The following is a 24,399-nucleotide window of genomic DNA, read 5'->3' on the forward strand; positions in this document are numbered from 1 at the left end:
TCTGGGTTGAAGAGATTTAGCCCTGTATCTTGAATTTACTCCACAGTCACTTCAGAAAGTAAGAAACCTACCTTTTGCAAGCATTCATGCACAACACCTAACTTTCCTCATTTGATAATTTCCCTGGAACGTAGCAGTCTGACACTCTTTATCGCTCTTTTTTTTAGATGCCATTAGAGGCACCTAAAAAGGCCATCATGGGTGCTGTAGCAGGTAATCTGTCTGTCTGCAGCCCACTTCAGCTATTCACTTCCCAGGATCCCACTGTCATTACGCAGGTAGTTTCAACACTTTTCAGAGTATTACAATGATAGGCCTTAAAGTCTGATTCATTGAATATGGCCTCTTAATTTTTATTTCACAGCAACCAGTTTCTGAGCTATTTAGAATTCCCTTGTTTGACTTGGTTAAAAAGTAGTATTACTGCTACCACAGATTTGTTAGAAAGATAATGACAGATCTGTTCTGAGCCTCAAATAGCAGGCACTTACACTGGGAGCTTGTTCATTGTTCTTTCATAATGAGATATCAAATTTTCACTCGTGTGTACAACTATGTACAACAAAGGCACTAATTAGAAAACTCCCTAGCAAATGACAAAGCCTAGATTTTTTTTGTTTGAGACCATAATGTTTAAATACATTCAGTAAATAAGAAATGCAGAAGAGAAAGATAATCTGGTATATTTATGTAACCTAAACATTTTTATTCCCAAATAATTTGTACCAAGTTCTCTGTTTTCCTTATCTCCGTGCAAAAAGTATATCTTCATTTTTTCTAAAAAAACCCAGCAGCATCTTTTACTTCCCACATTCTCTTTACTCTCTCCTAAGCTGTAAACCTCTTCCTGCTGTCTGTTATCCATTTCAGAGAACACATCCCAGTATTTTTTTAGTTTATCAATTCACATCATCTTGGTCTTTGTACCCCTAAGATTTCACACTCAAGCTGAGAGTTTTCATTAATGATTGCAAAAGGACAGATTTTTGGGACACAGCTAATCATGATTCCTTTATTCCACCCAAATATTATAAAACATCCAGGGAAAACTGAACTTTCAAAAGCTCTTTGCTGTTTGAACATTCTGMCTTAGCACGAACCCTAAGTTCTTTAGTCAGACTGTTTTGTGCATTTAGACATAAACTTTCTCTATTTCTTCTCGTGATAGGAATCCAGCTTCACACATATGCTAATTAACTACAATTCAGAATGGAGTAGGAATGATTACTGTACAGTAATACCGTTGTTTCTTAGCAACCATGAAGGATATGCTGGAGGATGTGAAAGAGAGACCCAAATAACATCACTTTCGGATTGAGAATTTCCACCCAGATTTACCTGCTAGTGGGATAGCCATTTGATTTCAAATTTCTATTTGCCTGCCTCAGTGCTACATCTCTTACAGGCTCTAACAGCATGATTTTCACAGTCCAAGAAGGCACTTAAGCATTTAATTTCCACAGAGCTGATAATATCTGCTTTCTACTTATGACTCTGAAAAACTTGTAAAATTTAGTTAGAAGAATATTTTCCTGCTTCCTTCCCAGATAAGGACTTATGTCTAGCACTAACTCCTCACTTGATGGGAGTCTTACCAGAGTAAGACTGCAAGGCTAGGTCTTGTTTCAGTTTTACATAATAAACAAAATTTATTTTATCAATAGCAATTTTTTTCTTTACCTTTGTATGTATTTTAAAAAAAAGCTCATATGTAACTTGGTAATTATGTTTTTCCCCATAAGACTAAGTAAGTATTTTGAGTACTTAAATTGCYTTACTGTACCCTGAAGATACTTATGTCATATATTAACTAGTTTTAAATTGCAAAACAAACAATGTTGTCACTGATTTTCAAAAATATTAATAGAATTTTAAAAAGTCCGACAGCTTGAAATGCCAATAAAAAACCAAATTCTTTTAAAACGTGCTGAATCTCTCTGTGCCATGCTATGTAGTCCAATTCCATGCATTTGCCACTTGCATACGACATTGCTGATACTCTGGATTTATTTTTCACTCTGGAGGGAATGAAAGATGGTCTCTGCTACCCTATTTATATTTTGGTTTTTGATCATGGAAACTTCTGAACCTGAAAACCATAGAGCAAACTTCAAAGGACCAAAGTGAAGATAAAAATGGAAAAATAGTTCAAAATAACATGAAGCCTGTAGTTGGGTTTTAGACTGTGCATATGAGACACAGAATATGCAGTCACAGGAGATATGCATGGTAACACTGCTTATTCTCACAGGTGCTGGGAGCTGGGAAAGCCCCAGCAGGAAGCAACGAAGGTCTGCATAAGTCATGATAGTCTCTCACAGCTAACCTGTGGATTACAACCCCTACCAGGATGCAAACCCCTCATTTCTTCACCTCCAGCATGTAAGATAATGCTGCAGCATGCCACAGGAAATGCATCTCACATGGAATGAGGAGAGAAGTGTGGTGCCAGGATGCAACATGGTAACTTGCCAGATATTTGGCTTCCTTTCTAGGAGATAGCCTGAGCCAAAGTGCATTGCTGCTGTCTCTCTGCTCCGTGACCCACAGCACAATGTGCTCCTTGTCAGCAAATCAGCAGCTTCACTGACCAACTGCACCTGGTGCTTGAAATGCAAGAGAGGCCACAGTGCTGGTTGGTGCAGGCAGGTTACTTGCTGCAGGGGAATGCAAAGGAGAAGGTAGTCATGGATGGTTTGTGGTCAGTGTGCACAACTTCAAAGGTAGGTGTGTGGCTCCTTACTGTTACTGGCCCATCTTCTAACCTGGGAGGTCTTGTGGCTGTTATTTGCTGGAGGCTGGGAGAATGCTTTGTGCAGGTATCACAGTGTGTTTTGCCCTGTTCTTGTACTTGTCTAGGTATTTGCTGTTGGCCTCTGTTAGAGGCTGCACACTGGGCTAGAAGGACACTTGGTCTGACCCAATGCCTGTTCTGTGTAGTACAAAGTAACACACTGAGGCATGCAAGGGAAATTTCTCTAAGAAACACTGACTTTTTCACAGTGCTACAGGAAAGAGTATTCCAGCTGAGCACGTACAGGGTTTTTGCAGTCCTTCAGTATTGCTCTGGCTCACAGAAGAAAAACTAAATGGTACAGATGGAACCTCTGTATGGTTTCTCTGCATGGTTGCTATAGTTTTATTTCCTTATTTCATAGAACTGAGAATGGATTCAACTGACTATGTAAGTTGTTGATTTTGCTTAGAGAAGCAAATATAAAGATGTAAAAATCTAACATTATAATTCTTCAGTTATAAACAGTGTTCTCTGTCAATACATTTTGCAAGTCCTGCATGAACCAAGGAGTCACCTCTGCAGGCACTAAATTTAGTAACACGTCTACCAAGTCTTTGTGTCTGTTTATGTATTTAAAAGACTGCTGTTTACTCTGTGACTTTAATGTTAAAGTTAGTTTGGCAGTTGTTGTACTTTTTTTTTTTTTTTTTTTGCTTGTCTGTTTTTTCAAGCAAAGGCACTATTTGGTAGTCTGAGAGAAACAGAGGAAACTATTGGATTAACCAGTATAAACAAGCACATGCTCTAGGCTCAAGTGGTGCTCACTGAAAAGAGTATTCTCTTGTGCTGTAAGCTCAAATGCTCCCTAGAAATCCACTGTTATATTTCAATTGCTTTCTGTTGAGATATTTAATTTTATCTTGAGCTAAGAGGTTTATGAATGTTTAACCCCTTTAGTATTCAAATGAATGTCATCAAAGCTTGATTAGCTTATTTCTGGTGGTAGAATAGCTGAACATCATGCCAACGGCTTTCTGTAGTGGTTCTTGTCCGTGTATTTTATTTTGGTAGTTTTGTTCTGATGTGCTTTCCTTGCATAGCCTAGATTGACTCTGTAACCCGCTGCTTTTGAGAGGATAAATATCTTCCCCTTTGGCCTGCTGTCCCCTTCTCCTTGTGTTCAGAAATTCCAAACCCACTCCTTCTGCTGCAGGCATTGCAGGTAAACTCAAGGCAAAACTGCACTTGGTTTGGAGCCTGCATCACTCTTTTCTTCTGAAGTGTGGAGCTGAAGAGAGGCTGTTTTCTTAGCCTTGCCATGTTTTGAATTTGTAAAAGCTAGATGAAAGGTTTAGTGTCCCTGGCTACAGACTCAGCAGAACAACTCAAGACCTTGGTCCCCTGAGTGTTTGAGTGACCTGGCTGGAACACACTCTTGCCTCCCTTACTTTCCGTGGAAACCAAAGTCTACAGGAGGGAAACTAAAGTGTCCTAAGCCCTTCCTTTATGGGTTGGGAGGCGTTTGGGATGCACACCAGGATTCTGGAGTGCTCCATCTGTTAAGATATATCCTAAAGCCTATCAAAAATAGTTCGTCTTTCACCTGCTCCTGTGAGCAAAAGGGTCTTCATTTTTACCTCCTTCAGTCGGCTTACTCTTCCCTGGGGTAAAGCTAAAGCACTATGAAGAAAGAATAAAGCTACTCATAACTCACAGGTTTTAACATTCCTTTCTATCTTAAAAATTTAATTCCTAAGATAGATGGTCTATTTAGTCTATCTTGGGTCACTTTAGGAACAGCTTTACTTTTGTAAGATATTTTTCCWGCCATATATGGCTTTGTTATGGCAAGATGACAATCAACAAAACTGATGTTAAATGTATAAAATGAAATTGTCAGGTTTGCCAGAAAGTGTCTGCTCCTCAGTAACTCCAGTTGGTATTAATTTGTGTCTTGGCCTCACTGAACTATTAAACTGTAAGACAACATCAAATAGATCTCTAGGCTTGAAGTAGATGGTGCATTTTTTAATAGAGCAGAAATTGGCCTTCCTTTTTTTGCAGGTATATTTTACCCAGAAAGTACATCTAATGGGCATAAGACAAGTTACTGCTACTTACAGAATATAGGCTTCCTCTGTGTAAGGAAAAAATTGCCTTCAGGTGTCAATAATACCTCTTATGCTAGGGGCTACATAATATGCAAATACAAGATGTTATTGACAGACCTCCAGGTGTAGTCTGATGACTATAAGGCTGCCTTTTTCCTTCTCAAAGCCAGCTGGCACAGAAGGTGGCTGCACCTGGCTTTCTGAAGGAACATTAGCTTCCGGAGAGGTGAGAGCAGTCAACAGGCTGTAGAGCACTGCCTTCTGTATCAATTAAGGAGCAGTAATACCTGGGGTGGTGCTGGGGTGAGAGGGAGATTAATCTGAATCGAATCTAGCGAGACTAGAGGGGATTGTGTATAAAGGCCAAGTAGATACACAGTCTCCCAAGTGAACGTGATCTGATAGTACAGGATATGCACAAGTGATGCACTCCTGACCCCGTGGTTTAGGCAAAAAATCTACAATTTGTCAGCTAGTTACAGAGAAGGGAAGAAAAGTCTCTGGATCTGATTTGGGGATGAGAATAATCAAGTGGTTTTCTTTAACATTTTTCTCACCTGTGTCTTTACAGGCCTCAGTAACTGAGCTGTTTTGGAAATAAGTGTTTGTATTAATTGCTGAGCTGCAGGTGACTTTAGGGTAACTGACCAATAAGTTAGGGCCAGCGAGGGTTGCTTAGGTAAGGGTAGGATTGGTGGATTATCTACACTGATATGAACTAAAGTAATGAGAGTCTTCAGAGAGGTTGGAACTTCTATCTAATAGACATCTTCAACACTGGCAGTTAAGGACAGGYTTTGGTGAAGGCAGTTCTATCTACTGGCAAGGAAGGCCAAGTCAGGATAACAGTTTGGTGTAGAAAATGGTTGTTTACATCACTGGACTTGGCTTCAAAATGCTGTGTATTCAATATCACAGAAGTGTGATGCTGAAAGAGAACTTTTAATCGATCATCTAATCCATTCCTTGCTCTGAGATAAGATCAGCAGGCTAAGAGATATTTGTCTAACCTGTTCTTAAGAACTTTACAGAGAGAGAAGTCGCAACATCCCCACATAGCTTAATGCAGTGCTTACATCTTTTAAGTTAAAGATTTTCCTAACATCATACTGAAATCTCCCTGGCTGCAAATATGCTGATTGTTTCTTGTTCTGTCTCTAACTGATCCCTATTTTCCATAAATAACTTCAACAAACTTCCAGTATGCATGTGGGAAAAAATGTCCTGTAGTCATCTAATTTCTAGATTAAATAAACTGATCTTGACAAGTGAGAGAAGGAAGATAACGTAATCCATGGCAGCTGTTCACTAACAAGTTTTCAACCTGTGTTTCTGCAGGTAAGAGCACTGTTACAGCTCTGCTAATGAAAGGCTATGTCACAGAGGGACCAAGGTTGGAGTTGGTTGCATCTCATACCAGGTTTCACCTAGCTTTCTAGAATTAGAGGTCTAACTCCAGGTTACAGATCTAGCTGCCTTTAGCAGAAGGAATAATAAATCCTGCTCTAAGAATTGCCTAAGATTTAGTAAGAGAGGGCAGATGGCTTGGGAGCACAGATTTTTTCAGCCCAGAAATTCAGCTTCTTGCACAAAACTCTGAGACAAGATCAGAAATCTGTTTTCTGGCTTGCACTTGAGTGAGCTAGGCAGGAAATGGCACCTTCCTGTCCTGCCCCGAAGATGATGGTGTAGGTAGGTTTGGGTTATGTATGTAAAGTCTACACTGATTTATGTGGGAGAACTAAAACTCGGGTTCTAAAGAAAACAGACTGAACTTGGGTATTGTGGGAAATATTCTTCACCCTGACTTATGGCTGGGTTCTTAGGGATGCTATGCATTGCAGTCATGGAAGAAACCCTGCATCCCATCACTGTTGGTCAGGATCTCTTCTCCTGTGTTGGATCCCACCCCTTATTTTAAAAGAGTTATGTTAGAAAACATGCCAGAAGTCATGAGGATGTTAATTCTGGCAGACTTTTTTGTTCTGGTGAATCCTCTTTAGGTGAAAGGCTTGTTTTCTTTATTTCAGTAAGAGTCCCATGTATTATTAAAAAAAAAAAAAAACAAACGCACACCCAATAGTTTCAAATTATGGGTTCTATTTTTATTCCAAACATGCTTTTGCATGGCAAAGAGCTAAACAGTCTGAATCAGAAGCAAATGGAAAGATGGAAAAACATTACTGTTCTCTTTAACTGAATTCTTAAATTCCTTACTACTTTTTTTTYCCCTACTTCTAATTGTAATGTTTCTTTATCGTATCATGACATGTAGTAGCACTGCTTATTTAAAACAAATGCCCTAGTCACTTCTGTTAATATGACAAAAGAGGTCAAGTGTGGTAAAGATAAAACAGGTCTCAAACTGCAGCTTGCTCTGAAAGACTTCTAATGCAGTATTGAACCGCACGTATCTTTCATATCTAAAATCACACGACAACTGCAGAGATATAGCCTCTTTCTCAGAGACTGAAGTCCTTTCAGGATATACCTATCAAAGTATCTTTAGTGACCATGCACTGTTTTGATAATAGTATTTATTAGCTTTCAGTAAAATATTTTGGGGCTGTTACTGCATAATCGCATCATGAAAGATGTTCCTGAGCTAAAAATAGTGAAGGTAGACAGACAGACCAGAGATGGGAGGAGAAGTAGATACAACTGTGAAATACTTGCTTAAGGCTGTGATTAAGACCCTGCTGTCAGTCCAGTACTTCAGCCATCAGATTGTGCAGCCTCCCATGTGATATCCTTTTTGAAAAGAAATTAGATGGGTATCTTTATGATATGCCTACTATATGTCTGTCCTTAAATTTAAAATCCTGTTGACTTTGAAATTCAGGAAGGTGTTACTTAACAGAAAACTAAAGTGGCAAAGTTTGTTTTTTAAAAGATACACAGATGACAGTTACCTCTCATAATGCTTTAAAGTGGTGGGTGAGCAGTTAATTTTCTTAAAATCCAGGCTTAAAATGGATATGGTATCATTAGTACATGCACCTACCGGGATGTTGAATGAGGAAAGCAACCTACCACAGTTTTTATAAAGCAAAACTGGACAGAGGAGAAAAACTTGGAAAATCTTTAAAATCCTATGTATTTTAGATATTTTCTTTCTATTTTTTCCAAATGAGAATGTGGAAATACCATGGAATTTCTTAAGTACTGTCCTGTTTTGTTACTCTGCACACGTGTATCCCTGCATGCTCTCTTAGGAGAGCTCTGAATTGCCCATTTGGACGTATCCTAGGAGTATCCCATCTATACATTTTAACTCTAGCCATCTAATGCTTTCTCTGCAGTGTCTGCTGTATGTGGTTAATTGTGGTATTGCAGAATCAGTCACCTAGGTAGTGCTGTCCTGAGATTAATTTTCATTTATTTGCTTTTTCACTGTAAACTGTGTTTGTTTTTAAGCAACCTGGCCTCTGCTTTCTCCCTTCCCATCATGAAAGATGTGTGCATTTACGAATCAAAGTGCAAGTAATTTTACATACCAATTTTATATTTTAAAGGATCTGCTAAAAATCCAGTAAAACCTACTCCAACTCCTGTTATAATTCCCATGGACTGCCCTCAGGGCTTTAGAAGGGAGTTGCAAAAGATCAAGGTGCAGAATTTCTCCAGGACCGTGGCAGCGCTGTCTGCAGCCCTTCGTTGCCCTGAAGGAGGCAGCTTCCCAGGGGCAGCTATGTGGAAGCACAGATTTGATCTGTCCTCACAGCAATCTGCAGTTTCGACGGCACAGAAGTGGCCTATGATGTTCTTTCCTTCTCCAGAGCTGTTCTTCCACCCTGTACCTCTCGAGGGATGCAGGACAGTCTGCCCCTGCTATGACTTATTCAGATTTTCAAATTTGTTAAAAATATTTGAAGTTTCTTTTAAAGGCCTGATCTTCTGATAGGTGTGCATATCCCATTCACGGTAACATGGAGTGATCATTACTGAACCAACATAATGATTCCCATTCTGTGGAACACTGGTCTCTTTGCTAGGTGAGCTTCTCATGTTGTTATATGTACTTTTTATGAAGGAAATTGCTTTTATTTTATATTTGCTGTATTTTTATTTATACTTGCTGTAGATTTTAATGCCAAAAAGCCTGTAGCTTGGAAGTATTAAGTTTATTTTTCTATATATAGCACTTCCCTAGCTGAGGAAGATGACTTTTGTCTACTTAAAAATAGCTGAACTACATTCAATCACATGCTGTTTGTGTAAAAATGTTTTCAGCTTTAAAAAATTTTAGACTAAGGCAAGTTTCTAACCCAGTGGATTCACGTAAATAGCTGTAAAACCTTCAATAATAAAATAGCAGAGTTTTATGATGTGATTTCTATTTTTATCATAGATCTTGATAAAGAAACCATATTGCTTTAAAAGCCAAGTATTTAAGGATTTTGTTCTTAATCTCTTTAATAACCATATGGTCTGTATAGCAGACAGAATCTGTATTTTAGTCACTGGTGAAGTGATTACATGTTGGCATAAGATGTCCCTAAGTTATCATCCCTATTAAGAAGCATAACTACTTCTTGAACCTCTGTAAAAGTGAGGGAAGAAATAAAGGATTCCAGAATTAGTAGTTTATAATAATGGCATACATGCTATATGAATTGCCTTCAAATGTGGCTATGGTAAAAAAGAACTCTGTATTTCATAGAGAAGCTCTTTCAGTGATGAGTATACAATCACTAAAAACTCATGCAGTTGTGGTTGCTGCCACTGGTTATTTGGTATGTCTAATCATACTTTATTTTAGTGCACAGCCAGAGGTATTTTGCATGTACCTTTCTACCTCCTTGTCACTGACTGCAGTAACTTCAAGGAAATTAAACTCTGTTCTTTGAAAATATGAAAATACCGAATAGTGATCCCCCTAAATTCTTTCTGCACATCACTCATCTCAATCTTGATACGCGTGGCTATTGCTACGGCAGTATTTTCCTCACAGAGTTCTAAAAGGTAAATACACAGAGCTCTCGGCAATGTAAGAACAACTGTTACCCATCTACTGTATATGGGCAAGAGTAGCTCTTGTGGGAATTCGGAAGCTGCACAGACTTCTYGGCTGCGAACAGCTGACGTAACGTGAGCATGCCCCTTCTGCTGGGCTGGGTCGTGCAAATGGGCAAGGGCCGCTGTGCGGCTGCGCTAGGGAACAGCCATGCTCTCCCTTGCTGCTGTGCAGGACTGTATTTTCTCTCCTATATTGGCAGGTCACGTACCAGGTATTGCTGACTGGACAAATAAGGTGGGTCTGGCATGTGAGACTTGCAAACTTGCATCYAAACTTGCTATCTTAATCAGGCAAGACAAAACCATAAAGAAAAGTCTTCTAAAGAAAGGCAAGGGGTTCCTGTTTGATGGAAACAAGGCATCAGTGTGGCTGCTGGCCCTGCAAGGGGCAGATTCGGCTCTGATTGAATTTGATGCAGCTCAGCCAGGTCAACTGAGATATAAAGAGGCGGATGTTGAAGCCCTGTTAGTTGGTCCTGGCAAGGCTGCATCTGACTGTCAGCTCTGCGGGTTCCTTTCCATAATGCCTTCCTTGGTGCATGTGAGTGCTCTAGTCCTCTTTTTCTCCTAAATGAAGAAGAGTTTAATTTCTAGAAACATCTCTTACTGCCTTTTCACAGCTGTGGCAGTGACACAGCACAGGCCTCTGCTTGCTTTCTAGAGGCAACCTGTGCGAATCCTCTTAAAATATCTCTTCATTAAAAATACTTATTAGAACTTTGAAGAATAAATATTAGTAAACTTAAAAGGGGAAAAATAATCTGCATACCATGGTTCATCAGAATACTCTGCCAAAGGGACAGGCAACCCCTTGTTTTCCTTTATTCCTTGTAGTTAAGCTATGCCACTAGAAAGCAATGTCCTCCTCTGACCTCATTTGACCAGTGACAGTTACAGGCTGCTGTGTTTGGATTGAAATGTAATTCCCCCTCCCCCCACACACCCTTGACCTGCTATTCAAGACTTGATCTTATGGGGGTGAGGTTATATTGTTTCTCCAGCTAGGTGTTCGCTCAGGAATGCGCTTTGGAAGTAACAGAAAAATTATATGTAGAAACATGATTGTCTTCTCATTTTCTGGCAATACTGCATTTACCTGTCTCTAATTGCAGTATTTCCAAAACTAATTTCCCTTTCCTAGACATGCCTTACTAATCAGGATGACAACCATCTCATTTGCAAGCCCACTGTTTGTACTGTTTGTTGGCTAGAGGAGGTAGGTTAGTTCCTCTGGCAAGGCGAATCTGTTTCTAATGCTTCTAACTACAAAGACAATACAGTGCTTTACTCCCATCAGTTTTCCCTTTTCATGAAATACAACTTGACAATACCTTCCCCCATCATAGTGGCAGAAATCAYAAAAACAAGAATATTTGAAAAGAAATGAGTTAAGAAAGGGGAATTGGATCAAGACTGGAAGAATATTGCAAAAGAGTAACATATTACCCTGGCCAAGGCACAGGGGAAATGAAAAACTTGGTTCTATGCTAAAAAGATGTGCGTATTTGGAGAGGAAACACGGCAATATTATTAAAGCAGAGGAGAGGATGGGCTTTATAGTAACATATTAAACAAGTCTGAGAAGCAGCAAGAAAAAAAATTTAATGAAAAGAGAAATATTCCTGACTTTATCAACTGGGACAAAGGGCTTTGGACATGAAAAAGGGCAAAGTGAAAAAGGTTCTAGAAGCTGGACGTCAGAAGGTATAAACAAAATCTTGGTGCCTCCATTCCTCTGAGGGACTAACCCTCTCTGGCAGCATGTGGCAGTCAGAGGTGTGTGTGTGTGTGTGGGGGGGGTTTTCAGGCCTGCCTTCCCTTCTGCATGCCACTGCAAGCAGCATGTGCTGGGCCTTTTTTAAAGCACGGGGCATGTCTGCATGTATTCCCAGGGTCTGGTTCCCCCTCACTCTTCTTACCTGCAGTCAAAACATCTCTTTTTACTGGCATAGCCTATTGCAGGTAGCAACATAACATTGAACATGGCTATTTTCTGGCTTTTCATAACTAAACTCTTAAACCCCTAGCACTGAACAAAATCAGTACAACTTTCTGTTAAGCGTGTTGAAGTGAACAATACCAGCTAGTTAAAAAGAATTCACAATTTGGAAATTTTTCTCAAAACCACAGAAGGTATTCTGGTCTTGAGGATAAACAGATATCAGCTGATTAACAACTAATTGCTGGGGCTGTTCTCAGCCTGTAGGCATCTGATTTAATCCAAATTTTAATTTTTGAATCATGGAATTATGGCGAGCATTGGTATTCATTTCTCCTTAAAGAGATGATTTGTGCTTTCCATCAATTCTGTATGATTTCTGTAAGGAAAGTGCTTTGTGGAGAAATGCCAGTTGTGATCATGTTTTGGATGAATGTACTAGTCTCCCTTTAGGGGGGCAGAGTGAAATCTCAGTTGTATCTACCCTGAGGGTACCAAGTACTATGTCATTTCTTCTGATGTTGGATGGTATCTGATATCAAGCTGTAAGAACTGATCTGGAAATGCTCTTAAAAACAAATACAGATGAGAGAAAAGCAACACAGAACTTGTAGCTAAACTTGAGCTAGATTTGTACAGTACAAGCTGGTTTCTGACAGACACAAGTCTCTTCACTGAAGGAAAAAAAAGATCTCCTTTTTTATATAGAGCCTGGTACATTTAAAGGGGACTGACTAGTTCAAGTTGGTAAGAATGTGGTGTATTGGCACTTTGCAAAATTCATAGAACTGTTCTTTAAATATTTAGGCTTGTGAATTTTATCCCTTTCCTAAATCTATAATTCAAGTCAACATAATTCCATCAATGATTCCTTGTCACTTTTAAATAAATCCAGTAGCTGTGCATTGTAACTGTATTGATTATTTTTGTATCTACTATTAAACATTTCTCATAACAGTGGAGGTCATTAATGAAACGATGTATCAAAATAGTGTTGAGTATCAGAATAGTGAGACACCAAATWTAATCTGCTTTGAAGTAAACATAAAGGTTGCTCTTGATACCTTTAACCTTCTACTTCCCTCTAACTTCTGGGAGTGATGGGGAAACTGGACACACAAATACACAAAGTTAAAATTAAACACAAGCAAACAAAAAGCGCTTTGACATTTTCATGGCATATTACTACAGGATACAAAATGTTTGCTGGCAAAATCACCCTGAAGGAAAGATGGCTATCTCTTTCRAGGGAGGAAGAAAAAAGGGGGGGGAAGGAGTGGAATGATGTGACCTTACATTTGTTTGATATGCATCTGCCAGTGTTTGGGCCATGTAAACTGTTCACTCTGGGAGTAAATGGAAAACTATTTGGAAAGGAAACAGCAATACAATGATAGTATTCCTTTTTCTCCTTGGAAAAAAAATATTTAGTTTTTCCTGTAACATGAGTTATTTGGGATAAACAGAGTTAATGCCAGAAATGAAGCATGTTTGATGGTAGGGAGGCATTCTGCTAGAGTACTGTTTGTTTTTAAGATGATTACCTCTTATATTAAACTAGAACCAGTACAAAGACTAAAGGGAATGTCTGTCTTCACCATGAAGTGTTTATTTCATATCATAGCTAGAAATAAGCGTCCTGTTCTGTCTCTTTTTTGTTGTTACATTGACAGATGTTAGCCAAAACCTATTATCTGTACTGAGAGACCAGCTGTCTGTAGGAAGGCCAGCCAAAACCAACAGATAAACTATGACTTACAACAGAACCTCCACCAAGGAGGGATTAATGATCGTTGGCAAGGACGGAAATTACTTTTGCTCTTTTCTTTTACCCTTTTTCCTTAAAGATGGCCGCCTTAAAGAGCGGAAGGTTACTGTCTACCAGTCAGTGCTTCAGCTTCAGCTCAACTTGGTTCCTTGAGGAGAAGTCCAAGTCTTGGGTGTATAAAGTAACAATTACTTCAATTTTGTCCCAGCTTCCTATGGGTCTCCCTGGRCTAGACTCTTTTCAACCCATAATCTAGCTGGCAAAGATTCTTCTGTAGAAAAAAAGCAAATAACACTTTTTTTAAAATCAGGCAAGTCTCCAAACTGGGGCCTTAGCCCAACATAGCTGCTCTGAAAGAGGTCCACAAGCAAGCCAACAACCTGGAGAGCTCTGAGCAGTGCAACAAAAGTCACTGGGAGTGAAGACTCTCTCTGCAGCCTTCTCTGACCACAAGGTCTATGTCTGTAAATAAACTGGGACCGATCCTGTTGTACATGCACATTAATAGCCATCTGGATGCAAGCTGAGTTCTTTCCCACACTCCAAATGTTGTTTAATTCATACTGGCCACTTAACCTCCCACAAAATGTCCTGGCACAGGACRGAGGATATCTGGCATGGGCTGAAACAGTGCCAGGAAGTGTATTAACAGATAAACAGTTCAGAGGATTGTGTGCCACTGCTTGGGCTCACAGCCAGGCCCTGCTTAGTTTACTAGAAAAGATGTAGTTAGTGAGAGCTCTTAGAAAGTTAGAGCATGCTTCTACTTTCCTGGGATCTGGGAGGGTCTGTCACCCCTCCTCTACCCTGGCTGATGCTGTGGGTAAAAGGCACATAAAAATGGTTCTCAGGCAGGCCAGGTTTTCAGGAACTCTTTCTCACATCGCTGACGTATCCAGGAATATATCTGGCCAACCATTTTTCCTTACCTCACAAAGTTGTTTTCAGCAGAGCAAGAGTTCTGATTCTCATTGTAATAGCAGCAAGACTGGCCACAGATTCAAAGGTCTTCTCATGGTCACTCTTAATGGGTATTGGCATAGAAAGCAGTATTCCCATTCTTCTGCTGCCTGGACCCCTTGTTTCCACCCTATGCTATCATCTCCCTTGTTCTGGTACAAACCTTCATGTTGTTGCATGGTGAACCAAATTGAGGAAACTAATCTAAAGCTGACAGATGGGGGGATGGGAGGGAGAGCCATCCCTGGGAGTGAGGTTTATAACTTTGTTCTTCCATCTTTCTTTGTTCTATCAACAAAATGGGTGACCTACTCTTCCTACCATGACTTCTTACTCTTTAGTCTAGATGCAATGAAAGGATATAAGGTGTATCTCTTCAAACGGGAAGCATGAGGTTTTGAGGTGACAGGCAGGCTGCCCTGTACAGGTTGTGCACTGTTACCAAAGTAGCACATCACATGCTCTCATTCCAGAACAGTCCTTTGGCAAGGCAGATAGGAATAGTCACTGATTGCTGTGTGACAGGGTAGGGCTTCACAGTCTTGTTTCTGAACTTTATCCAGCGTAAGAAACTCCTGCACCAAGGTTTGTCCCTATCCACAATTTAAAAAAACAAAAATCCCAAAACCTCACACCACACACATGCTTGCTTTCTGCTCATGTATCACTAGCACCACGGAGGAAGGCTCAATTTGGGGCTATGCAGAGCTCCTCATAACTACCATTTGAAAAAGTATAAACTCAAAATCTCACTGCCTGAGCAACAGGATGTCTCTGACCCAGCAAAGTTGTGGCTGCCTTCTGTCTGCTACTTATGCGTCAGGCTGGCACTAGCACACTCTGTCCTGAAACTGAGTAGTTCTGATTAAGCATCTCAGAAGCATTTATGTACCAAGATAATACAACTTCCTCATGTGATTGAAGTCTGCTATCCCTAAATGAGTCAGTTTGCTTCACCCATGATGACCAACCCTTTCRAGACCGTGTCTTTGTATGCCATCCTCAAAAGTAGGAAGAAACTTTTCAGGATCTTTGTCTGTTTTTATCTTGGCATGTGCAAGAGCATCATGTCACCTATTGAAGCACACTAAAGCTATTGAAAAGGGTGTTATCTCATATACTATCTGCTGTTGCTGCTTAACAGACTGGTCCACAGATGTTGCTATTGCACAAGCAGGTGAGCTTGGGTCTTAATCTACTGCTTCATGAAGTTCTTACTTCCACTCAATTTTAAAACACAGAACCCTGCACAGGTTCACATACTGAACTAAACTGTCTATTCAGCTTGCCATAAATAATCCCACTTCTGTCACCACCATCACAGCATGACTAGATTTTTGCCCATAAAAGCCTCCCCTCCCCCCCCAAGACTCCAATCCGACAGCCCCTATGCTAGAGTGGCCTGTATGTAAATCAGGAACCCAAGTGTTTTCTGGGGGAAACAGGAGATCTGAGAAAATTCAGTCAGCCAGTCTTGCCTGCCCTGGCTGCTGCCCTTACAGGCAGTTACTGTCTTCTTAACCTAAGCGGTCTCTTGCCTGCTCTGTCTTGGCAGAGAAATTCAGACACATGCCTGCCTCAGCACGCAGTGTGAGCCAAAAAGCCCCGTAAGAGAGTCTAACTCTTATCAATTAGTTTTGCTTTTCCTTTGTTTTGCAGCAGAAGGGAAGGGAGTGCCCTTTATCATACAGGTGCTTGAAAGCACTTCATTACAGAAGCATCCAGTAGAGTCTGCACATTCCACTCAAAATATCGGGGCTTTTTTCCCCCCAGATTCCATACTTCTAGCATGCTGTTGTCTGCCTCTTCTATAAGTCCCATTATTGCATTTCTGACTCGAACCTTTTTATATAAAAGCAAAACAAGGCTTTGGTAAATCAAAACCCTACCCTGTCAAACACGCAAGTAATCCCTGGGGCAAAGTATACTTTTTGTTATGAAATAAATTGTTTAAATGATGTGTATGATGCTGCAAAAAGAATTATAAAATGCCAACTTGTACTTTATGCCACATAAGCACATCACTCATGCCTCAATTTTGCACAGTACTAAATACTTTATATTATACTTTTCCTAATTAATCTTACATCCACAAGAATATATTAGCTCTGGAATGGTATTTAACTCTGTTAAACTATAATAAAATATGTAAAGGCTCAAAAGACTAATATCCCTTGTGCAGGCAGATTGTAGAGCATGATAAATAACTTGCAGAAAAGTATTTGCTAAGCATTGCAAATCAAATAATATTACTGGACAGCTCTAGAAAACTTATTTATGTCTGTATGGGCTGTCTTACAGTAGTAAAAAAAGCTTAAATCTGTTATAGTTTTTACTAAGTACATATTTATTCCCCATGGTAGAGTTTAGATAATTTATCAAATAATTCAATACGCCTTAATCTTTCTGTGCTAGAAATCACAGGCCAAAATCTTGGCCCAATTAAAGGCAATAACAAGACTCCCACTGACTTTATAGATGCAAATCTGGTGATAAGAGTATATTAATTTTGTTTTCTCTGGTATCTTATAAAATTGTAGACTCTGTGGTGTTGATGTGTCAATAAAATTCTATCACCAGTTGAGAATTCTATTTGGGGCTCAAGCTGCTCTCTTTTTAGGCCAAATTTCTTTCGACTTCAGYAGGAAGAAGGAGAGGGGACCAGCAACAGTTTACTTTACAGGATATGTTAAACTTGAATCAAAACAATCTGTAACATTTCAAAGACAATACAGGCAATTAGCCTCTAGTTTTCATATGTTAATAGTGTTATATAGTTCTATTAAAATAAACATATCAATYTATGTTTGGATTTAGCAGCTCGTAGAAAGGCTTACACTGATATTGCATATAAAAGCTATTTGGCCAGATTCCTGCCTACTCTTGCCAGTGAACCTAGAGCGATCTGCACCAAATGAAGGTCTGCCTTTTTCTTTTTCTTGTGTAGAATCCCAAAGCCCGCTGCTAAATCACTGCTGTTGGAGATGACCTGGATTTTTATGATGCGTTAGGCAGAAAGGTGGCAGAGGATCATGTTATGTGGAAGAACTGAAAAAAAAATCGTTCTTTTGAAGAATTTTTTTTTTTAATCTCTCAATAGGTGGACATTAAATAATGAGAACAATGTTCTATTTTAAGGATTACTTGTTCAATTTCCAAAAGTTTATCCACAGGAAGATCACACTTTACAAAGAAATGTGATCAGCAGTGTGCACAGTAAAATTCAAGAAACTTCACTGAAAGTAGTTGTAGTAAGCGCATATATTTTTCCCCTCTTTTGCATTACAAAATATACATTTTCAAAATAATGAAGACCTACCTAACACTCTTAATAGGRGTTTGTGTCATCTTTTTTTTTTTGGCAGAAAAATCTGCTTTGACTGTTCACTGCTTTGCACTCAAGCTGTCTGATGGACGGGGGAGGAGACTGGTGGAAGCCAAGGCTGTGGAGTTGGCTATGGGTGGTTGTTGTGTTTTTTTGTTTGTTTGTTTTTGTTTTGTACAGCTATCATCTTATACTACACATGTAAGGAGCTTCTTGTTTGCACCAAAGAAATATGAAGCTACTATCATGACAACACATTCAGAATAAACATAGAAAAACGTACTTCTGCTCCCTTGGAGACTCAGGTTTAAGTGGGCTGTTAAAGGAAATGAGGCTGCTGGGATCTAGGAGTAAGACTCCAGCTGGCTCTTGGAAGCCAAGTGTGCATGGCAGATGGTGGGAGGACACAAGGAAGCCTCCTGTCCTGTCCACACCTGTTTGGAGAGTCTCAGGAATGGCAGGACTGGTGTTCCTCCAGGAGAGAGCAAAAGGCTAAATCAGTATTGCAGGAGGTATGAGATATGCTGTAACTGAGATAATGCTGTATTGCAGCTGTATTGCATTAGCACTAGGAAGCCCTAGTGATAAAGTGAACTGTATTATGCTGGGCTTGAACAACTGGAGAACTGAAAAGTGGGCAGTGACCGCCAGAAGTTTTGATTCAAGTAAGCTGAAGTCATTGCTCTGCATACTAGGAGCTGCTAAGACTGGTAATGATGAGAGTAAGTTGAGCATTCAGGTTAACGTGAAATTAGTGTGAAATTCTAGCTGTTCTAAAGGCAATAGCTAAAATCAGAGCATTACTAGGACTTCACCCCAAATATTTTCCCCAGTCATCCTGGAGGCACTGTGCTTGCCCTCCGAAGGGGAGGCAGAAAGCCCCTGGCCACTGGGATCTGTGGTGTGTGGTACCTCAGCATTCATCTCTCAACAAGGTGGTGACTGAAACTCACACTATAACCCTTCAAATGCTGTGCCTGCAATAGTGACTGACAGCATGACAACCAAACACCCACATACAGAGATATACTGCACTGTACATATGGCAGAGTATGGAAAAAAGGCCAAATGAAATCTAGCAAAAATGCGTTTTTCAGAAGAGGATGGTGGACACCAACAGCAAGTATTTCTTTAGTGCAGAGAAAATTAATGCAGCTGGCTAAGAGAAAAACATTAAGTTTTCATTCTATTCCAGTTTTATTCCACTGCATAGGCATCTGCCATGTATGGTCAAAATACCAGATTTTTCTTCTCTTAGATAGTAAAAAGAAGGAAGAGGAAAAAAAGTGTAGAAGAGAATAATGAGCATCAACTGTTGGCAGCGAGGAAATGATGACATAAAAAGCATTTATGGCAATCTCTAAGTAGAGTTATCTTTCTAATTTATTTAAAAGAAAATCCTATTCATAACAAAAGTAAGTTGTTGGCAGGAGCTGTATTACATCAGTTTCTCTATAAACCTAATCTTGTTTGTAACTCATGCTTCACGCACTGCTTTGAATATTTGTATGGAAAAGTATAGATGTTGGTGGTTTTGTTAGTAAGTTCAGCCTAGCAGTGCCTTATGAATATAAGCCTGTTGCTAGTCTTATTTCATGTCTAGATGTTGAGTAAGAAAATGCAGAACAAGATATCAGGAATAAATTCCTGTAATATTTAAAAGTGGATGAGATTTAAGATGCTATAAAATCCTGGGTTTTTTTTGTTTTTTTTTTTTTAAATCCTCTATGCTATAAAATCCTGTTATGCAGGGAGACTAGACCAGATGACACCTATTTATCTTATGACTTCCTACTGTTGTTCATCACTGAAGTATTAACAGGACAAGTCCTAAAAGTTTTCACAGAATATCTGGCATCTTTTTCTGTAGTAGTTAAAATGCTTGTTGTTTGGCATAAAACCCTTTTGGAGGGGAGCGGGTACCAGCTGGGCTAAAAGATATGTCTAAACTGGGCAGGTCATGGTAAAAAGATTTTTCTCAAAGATCGTGTCTGTAATGTACCACTCTGTCTGGGTTTATTGTGAGACAATTTTAGACATTATTTCAACTGTGCTTGCTTGTCTCATGCTGGTTAAATGGCTTCAGAGAAGATACCTATGACTTCTACCATGGGAAGCTGGAGGTCAAACGGGCCTGCCTCTCTTCTTCCACACCTAGCTTTGGTAATCACCTAGCTTCTGTCACATGCCAGTTTTCCGTGTAGACACTATTGGAGTCTGCTTTCCTGATGGCAAGGTAACATCGCTACTGATTGAAGAGGAGTTAGAAACCTGGAGATGTGCATGGGGCAGCAGGACAGCTTTGAGTTGACAGCTGATCTCTGTGGACTGACAGTACTGTACTGGTAGAGCAAATCTACTTCTATATATGCTGAATTTTATACAAATTTGTTGTCCCCATTTACTGCTTGCGCAGGGCACCCTTTGATTACAGCACATGTCAGCAATGGTTGTTTTGTGTAGGACACAGGAATGTGGAGATTTGGGAATGGTAAAAGATACGGTTTTTCTCCCTCAGTTTTTTCTTCTGTCTCATCTAAAAACTATGCAGGCTACAGCAACCAGGCAGCAACCCGGCAGCAGCAGTTTTATGGTTTTGGTGACTAGTTAGGACTCTTCTGAAACCAAAATCCTAGTGGCCCGAGTGCCTTGCATGCCCGGTCTGCGGGGAGAGTCTCCCCGTCCACACACGGGCTTAACTGCTGCAGTCCTGGAGCGAGAGCAAAAGAAACTAGCCAACCCCCCAAAGCTTCGCAGCCTCTGCATATAAAGCGCAATGGATCAGACTCATGCCAGTGCTGCAAATGTAGCCGCGTGTCATGTCATGCTTGGCCGTGGCACTTCAGGACAGATCTCCCGGCTACCCTGAGCCAGCGGCCGGCCGGGGGCCGAGCGGAGCCGGGGGCCGAGCGGAGCCGGGGCGCCGAGCCTCTGCCCACGCAGCCGCCGGAGGGGCCGCTTACCGCTCGCACCGCCTCCCGAGCGGGCAGGAAAGGGCAGGCTGCTCGCCGCGGGCAGTTCCTCCCCTCCTGCGAGCCCACGCTGGCGCAGGGCGAGCCCAAGCCCTGCTTCAGGAGTCCCTCTGCGGCGGGGCGCTCGGCGGGGCCCTCGTGAGGCGGCAGCGACCCGCTCGCGTGAGGCGGCAGCGACCCGCTCGCGTGAGGCGAAGCGGCCGCCGAGCGCCGCCGCGCGCGGGACGGTGGCGGTCCCTCCTCAGCGCCGAGCCCCGGCGCTCTCCCCTGGAGCTACCATACGAAATGCGCAAAGGGGGTCTAAAAGCAACCCCTTCCCTCCTTCGTTCACCCCCCAGCCCCACTGCCTGCGGAGCCGGTTCCGAAGGCGGCAGCACCCCCCCCCCCCCCCTTACCTGCAGGTGAGAGCAGCTCGCCTTCGCTGAGCTCCCCGGAGTCCGAGTCCATGCTGCAGGTACCGGCGGGGAAGGGGCCGAGGGGGCGCTGGGAGAGGGCGGCGTGTGGCCGGCCGCCGCTAGCAGCAGGGGTGCCCGGAGCAGGGAGCGAGCGACGAGCAGAGCCTGCTGCCGCCGCCTCCTCCTCCTCCTCCTCCTCCTCCTCCTCTCCTCCCAGCCTGGGCGCTGGGTCCGTGCCACCACATGCAGCCACCTCGCTTAGTGCCATTGGCTGCAAAGGAGGAGCGGAGACTGGCGGGCCCCGCCGGGGGGAGGAGGGAGCGGGGGCGCGGCGGGGGAGCGGTTTCTCTCCCGAGCTCCTTACACAAGTTCATCTCGACACCGGCTGCCTCTTCGCCGGCTGCCCTGGCCGCACGCTGCGGCTGGCTGCCGCGCCGGGAAGCGGGCTCGCGGGCTGCGCGGCTGCGGCGGTACCGCGGGGCTGCCGGGCGGGCGGGCGGGCGTGCGCGGCCTCCCCACGCGTGGCAGCTCCAGGCTGGCTCCTGAAAGTGGGCTTCGCAGCGCGGAAAGGACCGAAGCGGCAGTCCTTCACACTCAGAAATGGGCCTCCTTTGCTGTTTCCTTCTCTCCCGGCCCCACGCAGCTCGTGGGGCTTGAGGCTGCCCTTATGTCTTCCTTTTTCCCTATTTCTTTTCCACCGTCTCTCTTTCTGAGGGGGTGTTTCCCCTGACCTTCAGTCATCCTTTCRTCTCTTCTCAGCGGTTCCCTCCCCCAGGTGATCTCTCTCTGTTTTATCTTCTCAGAAATTAATCACTGAAATAGTAGAGGCTACTGTGGAAGTGCCAAGCTTTACTGGATATTGGTGTCCGTAAGAGAGTATCGGAGGAGTGAATTTTGCTGTTACGTGTTTGCAGGTTGTCTGCAGGTTCGGGAAGACAGAGCAACATTTGGTAAATAAAGGCAGTGTTGGAAGATTGTTTTTAACTCTGAGTCTGAAAAGTTTGTAGTTTAGATTCTACAGGCTTTACATAGGTCCTACGAGCTACTGCAGTCCTGAGCCACCCCTTAATTCAGATGATTGAGGTCACTTGTTCAAATCTGCTTAGATTAGGTAGATCTTTCTTTCTCTGGTGGATCTTATTCTTTTCTACATTTACATGCTGTTATTGGCCAAGGATCACTTTTATTCTGGTACAAAAATCCAAGGAAAGTAGTAGGACTACTTTTCTAACTCAAAATCAATCCTACAACAAACCTCGGTTAAAAGCCACAGACTGCGTCATGTCCTAAGAGCCAGACAGTGCCTCAAACAGTTTCCTGTAGATTACTGCAATCTCCTGCCAGAGGCTTGCTCCTGCAGTTGTAGACTAAAGATTTTTCCCTCTTCTTTTCTCTCCCCCCAAACTGTACAGATCCTCATGTTGCTAAAGAAAGCAATGCCAGGACACTGCTTCAAAGCTGTGTATGAAGTTATCTATTGCCATCAGCCTATGCTGAATACTCATGACAAATGTGAAGACTTTCTCTAAATTAGTGTGTACTGTAAGATAAAAAAGAAGGATTCTTTCCAAACTTAAAAAAGGGGTCCAGCTAAATCTTCTCAGTGATGGCTCATTCGTGTAAGAATTACAGCAGTAAAAATGAAGCCAGAATTTGCCTTGTAGTCTAAAGTGAATCCTAGCTTGTTCCCCCTGCACTCAAATCATGTTGAGTCTAAAGAGGTAGCAGACTGCAAGCTTTTTGGCCCTGGAGTATACCAGTTGGTACCTTAGATTTAGTTATTTTTCAGGATTCAACTCTATCAAAGGCTCAATTTCCATTGTTTTGTCTTTTATTTTGCAAAAATCTTCAAACTCTATGATGAAAGGTAGGTGTAAAGTAATTTGGCAAGTTGCTATCATATCCTGGGCCTATGGAGTTATGTTAAGATAGTGCTTTTATTTTTAGTTTCATGAAAACAAGTTCTGACTTTGGTTTGTAATTTCTTTCATTGAATTTGTAATAGAATTCCAGATACTGCTGATTATAGCCCAACAATTTAATAAGGTATAAGGAAGAACCTCTAAATGTAAGTATTGCTAATACGCAATGCAAAATGTGAATGCACATATATGCATTGCACAAATTAACAGAAGGCATGGGGGTAATCTACAGGCAGGATATGATAAATGATATAGCTGCAGGAAAACCATAGGGTCAACAGTCAGGAAAGACAGTCCCAGATACCACACTGAGAACAGAATCAGAGAGCAGGGAAGACTCAAATCTCTCTTTTGTTTCTTTGCTTTTTACCACCACAAATGCAAAATATAAAAAACCTTCTCCATGAAGGGGTATAGCAATTTAAATCTAGTGGGAAGAGTAAGTTTGTACTGGAGTGTAATTTATTTTAGGGACTGTTTTTAACTGTATGAAATTCTGATGGTAATTTCTAAACTGAACAAATTCTGACTTTCTAATGACAATCACTGTAATTAGTAAGCAAAAAGTAGAATGCATGTTGTAGAGTCATACTTATGGTTGGAACCCTTGTTGCTTCCCCAGCAGGAACGGGGACTGCCAGGTAAGGTGTATATTCTGGGTCATGTAGCGTGCTTGGTACATTGCAGCTGTATTTGTGCTTCCAAGGTGTTCTGGGCACTGGCCTCTCCTTTCCAGAAAAACTGGCCGTAATAGGAGAAATTATCTACTAACTTTCTAAATTTTTTCTGAGGGTATAACCTGTGCTATAATTGCAATTAAATGTTAAACCCTGAAAATTCGTGCATATCTGCTGCTAAATGATCATAGTTCAGTCAGTAATAGAACAGATTTGTCTTTCAGAGGATCGTGAAAAATGAAGTCTTGACCTGGAGTAGTTAACTTGAAAACTGAATCCCACTTATTTTAATTCAAGTCATTTTTTTCGTCCTTGTGTAACCACACAAATAATATGATGGAAATGGAATAACTTAATCAATATTGTGTTGCGTCAGACTTGTGATATGTACATTGGGCATTCTCATTACTATGCTGTAATTACTTTCTATTCCACAGTAAATGCTATTTCAAGATCTCTTTCCCTCTTTATTGCTGCTAACTGTAAAGCAGTTATTAAAGTTTTCAGCTGAAATAGAATGAGCACATTGTTTCATTTCAAAACATATGGTTAGAATTCCCATTTTTTTCTTCTT

General features: G+C 41.3%; 1 protein-coding gene across 1 annotated transcript in view; it reads right to left on the reverse strand.

Moving 5' to 3' along the window:
* Window positions 1-21,297, reverse strand: part of TNFAIP8L3 (TNF alpha induced protein 8 like 3) — a 46,300-nt gene extending 25,003 nt beyond the window's left edge. The window contains exon 1 of the mRNA XM_026060530.1: window positions 21,227-21,297. Within this exon, the coding sequence (XP_025916315.1) occupies window positions 21,227-21,278 (52 nt within the window). The 5' untranslated portion in view covers window positions 21,279-21,297. The remainder of the gene's footprint in view (window positions 1-21,226) is intronic.
* Window positions 21,298-24,399: the final 3,102 nt, after the last annotated feature.

This window comes from Apteryx rowi, unplaced genomic scaffold (genome assembly GCF_003343035.1).
Source record: "Apteryx rowi isolate R43461 unplaced genomic scaffold, aptRow1 scaffold_17, whole genome shotgun sequence".
In the NCBI taxonomy this organism is placed as follows: domain Eukaryota; kingdom Metazoa; phylum Chordata; class Aves; order Apterygiformes; family Apterygidae; genus Apteryx; species Apteryx rowi.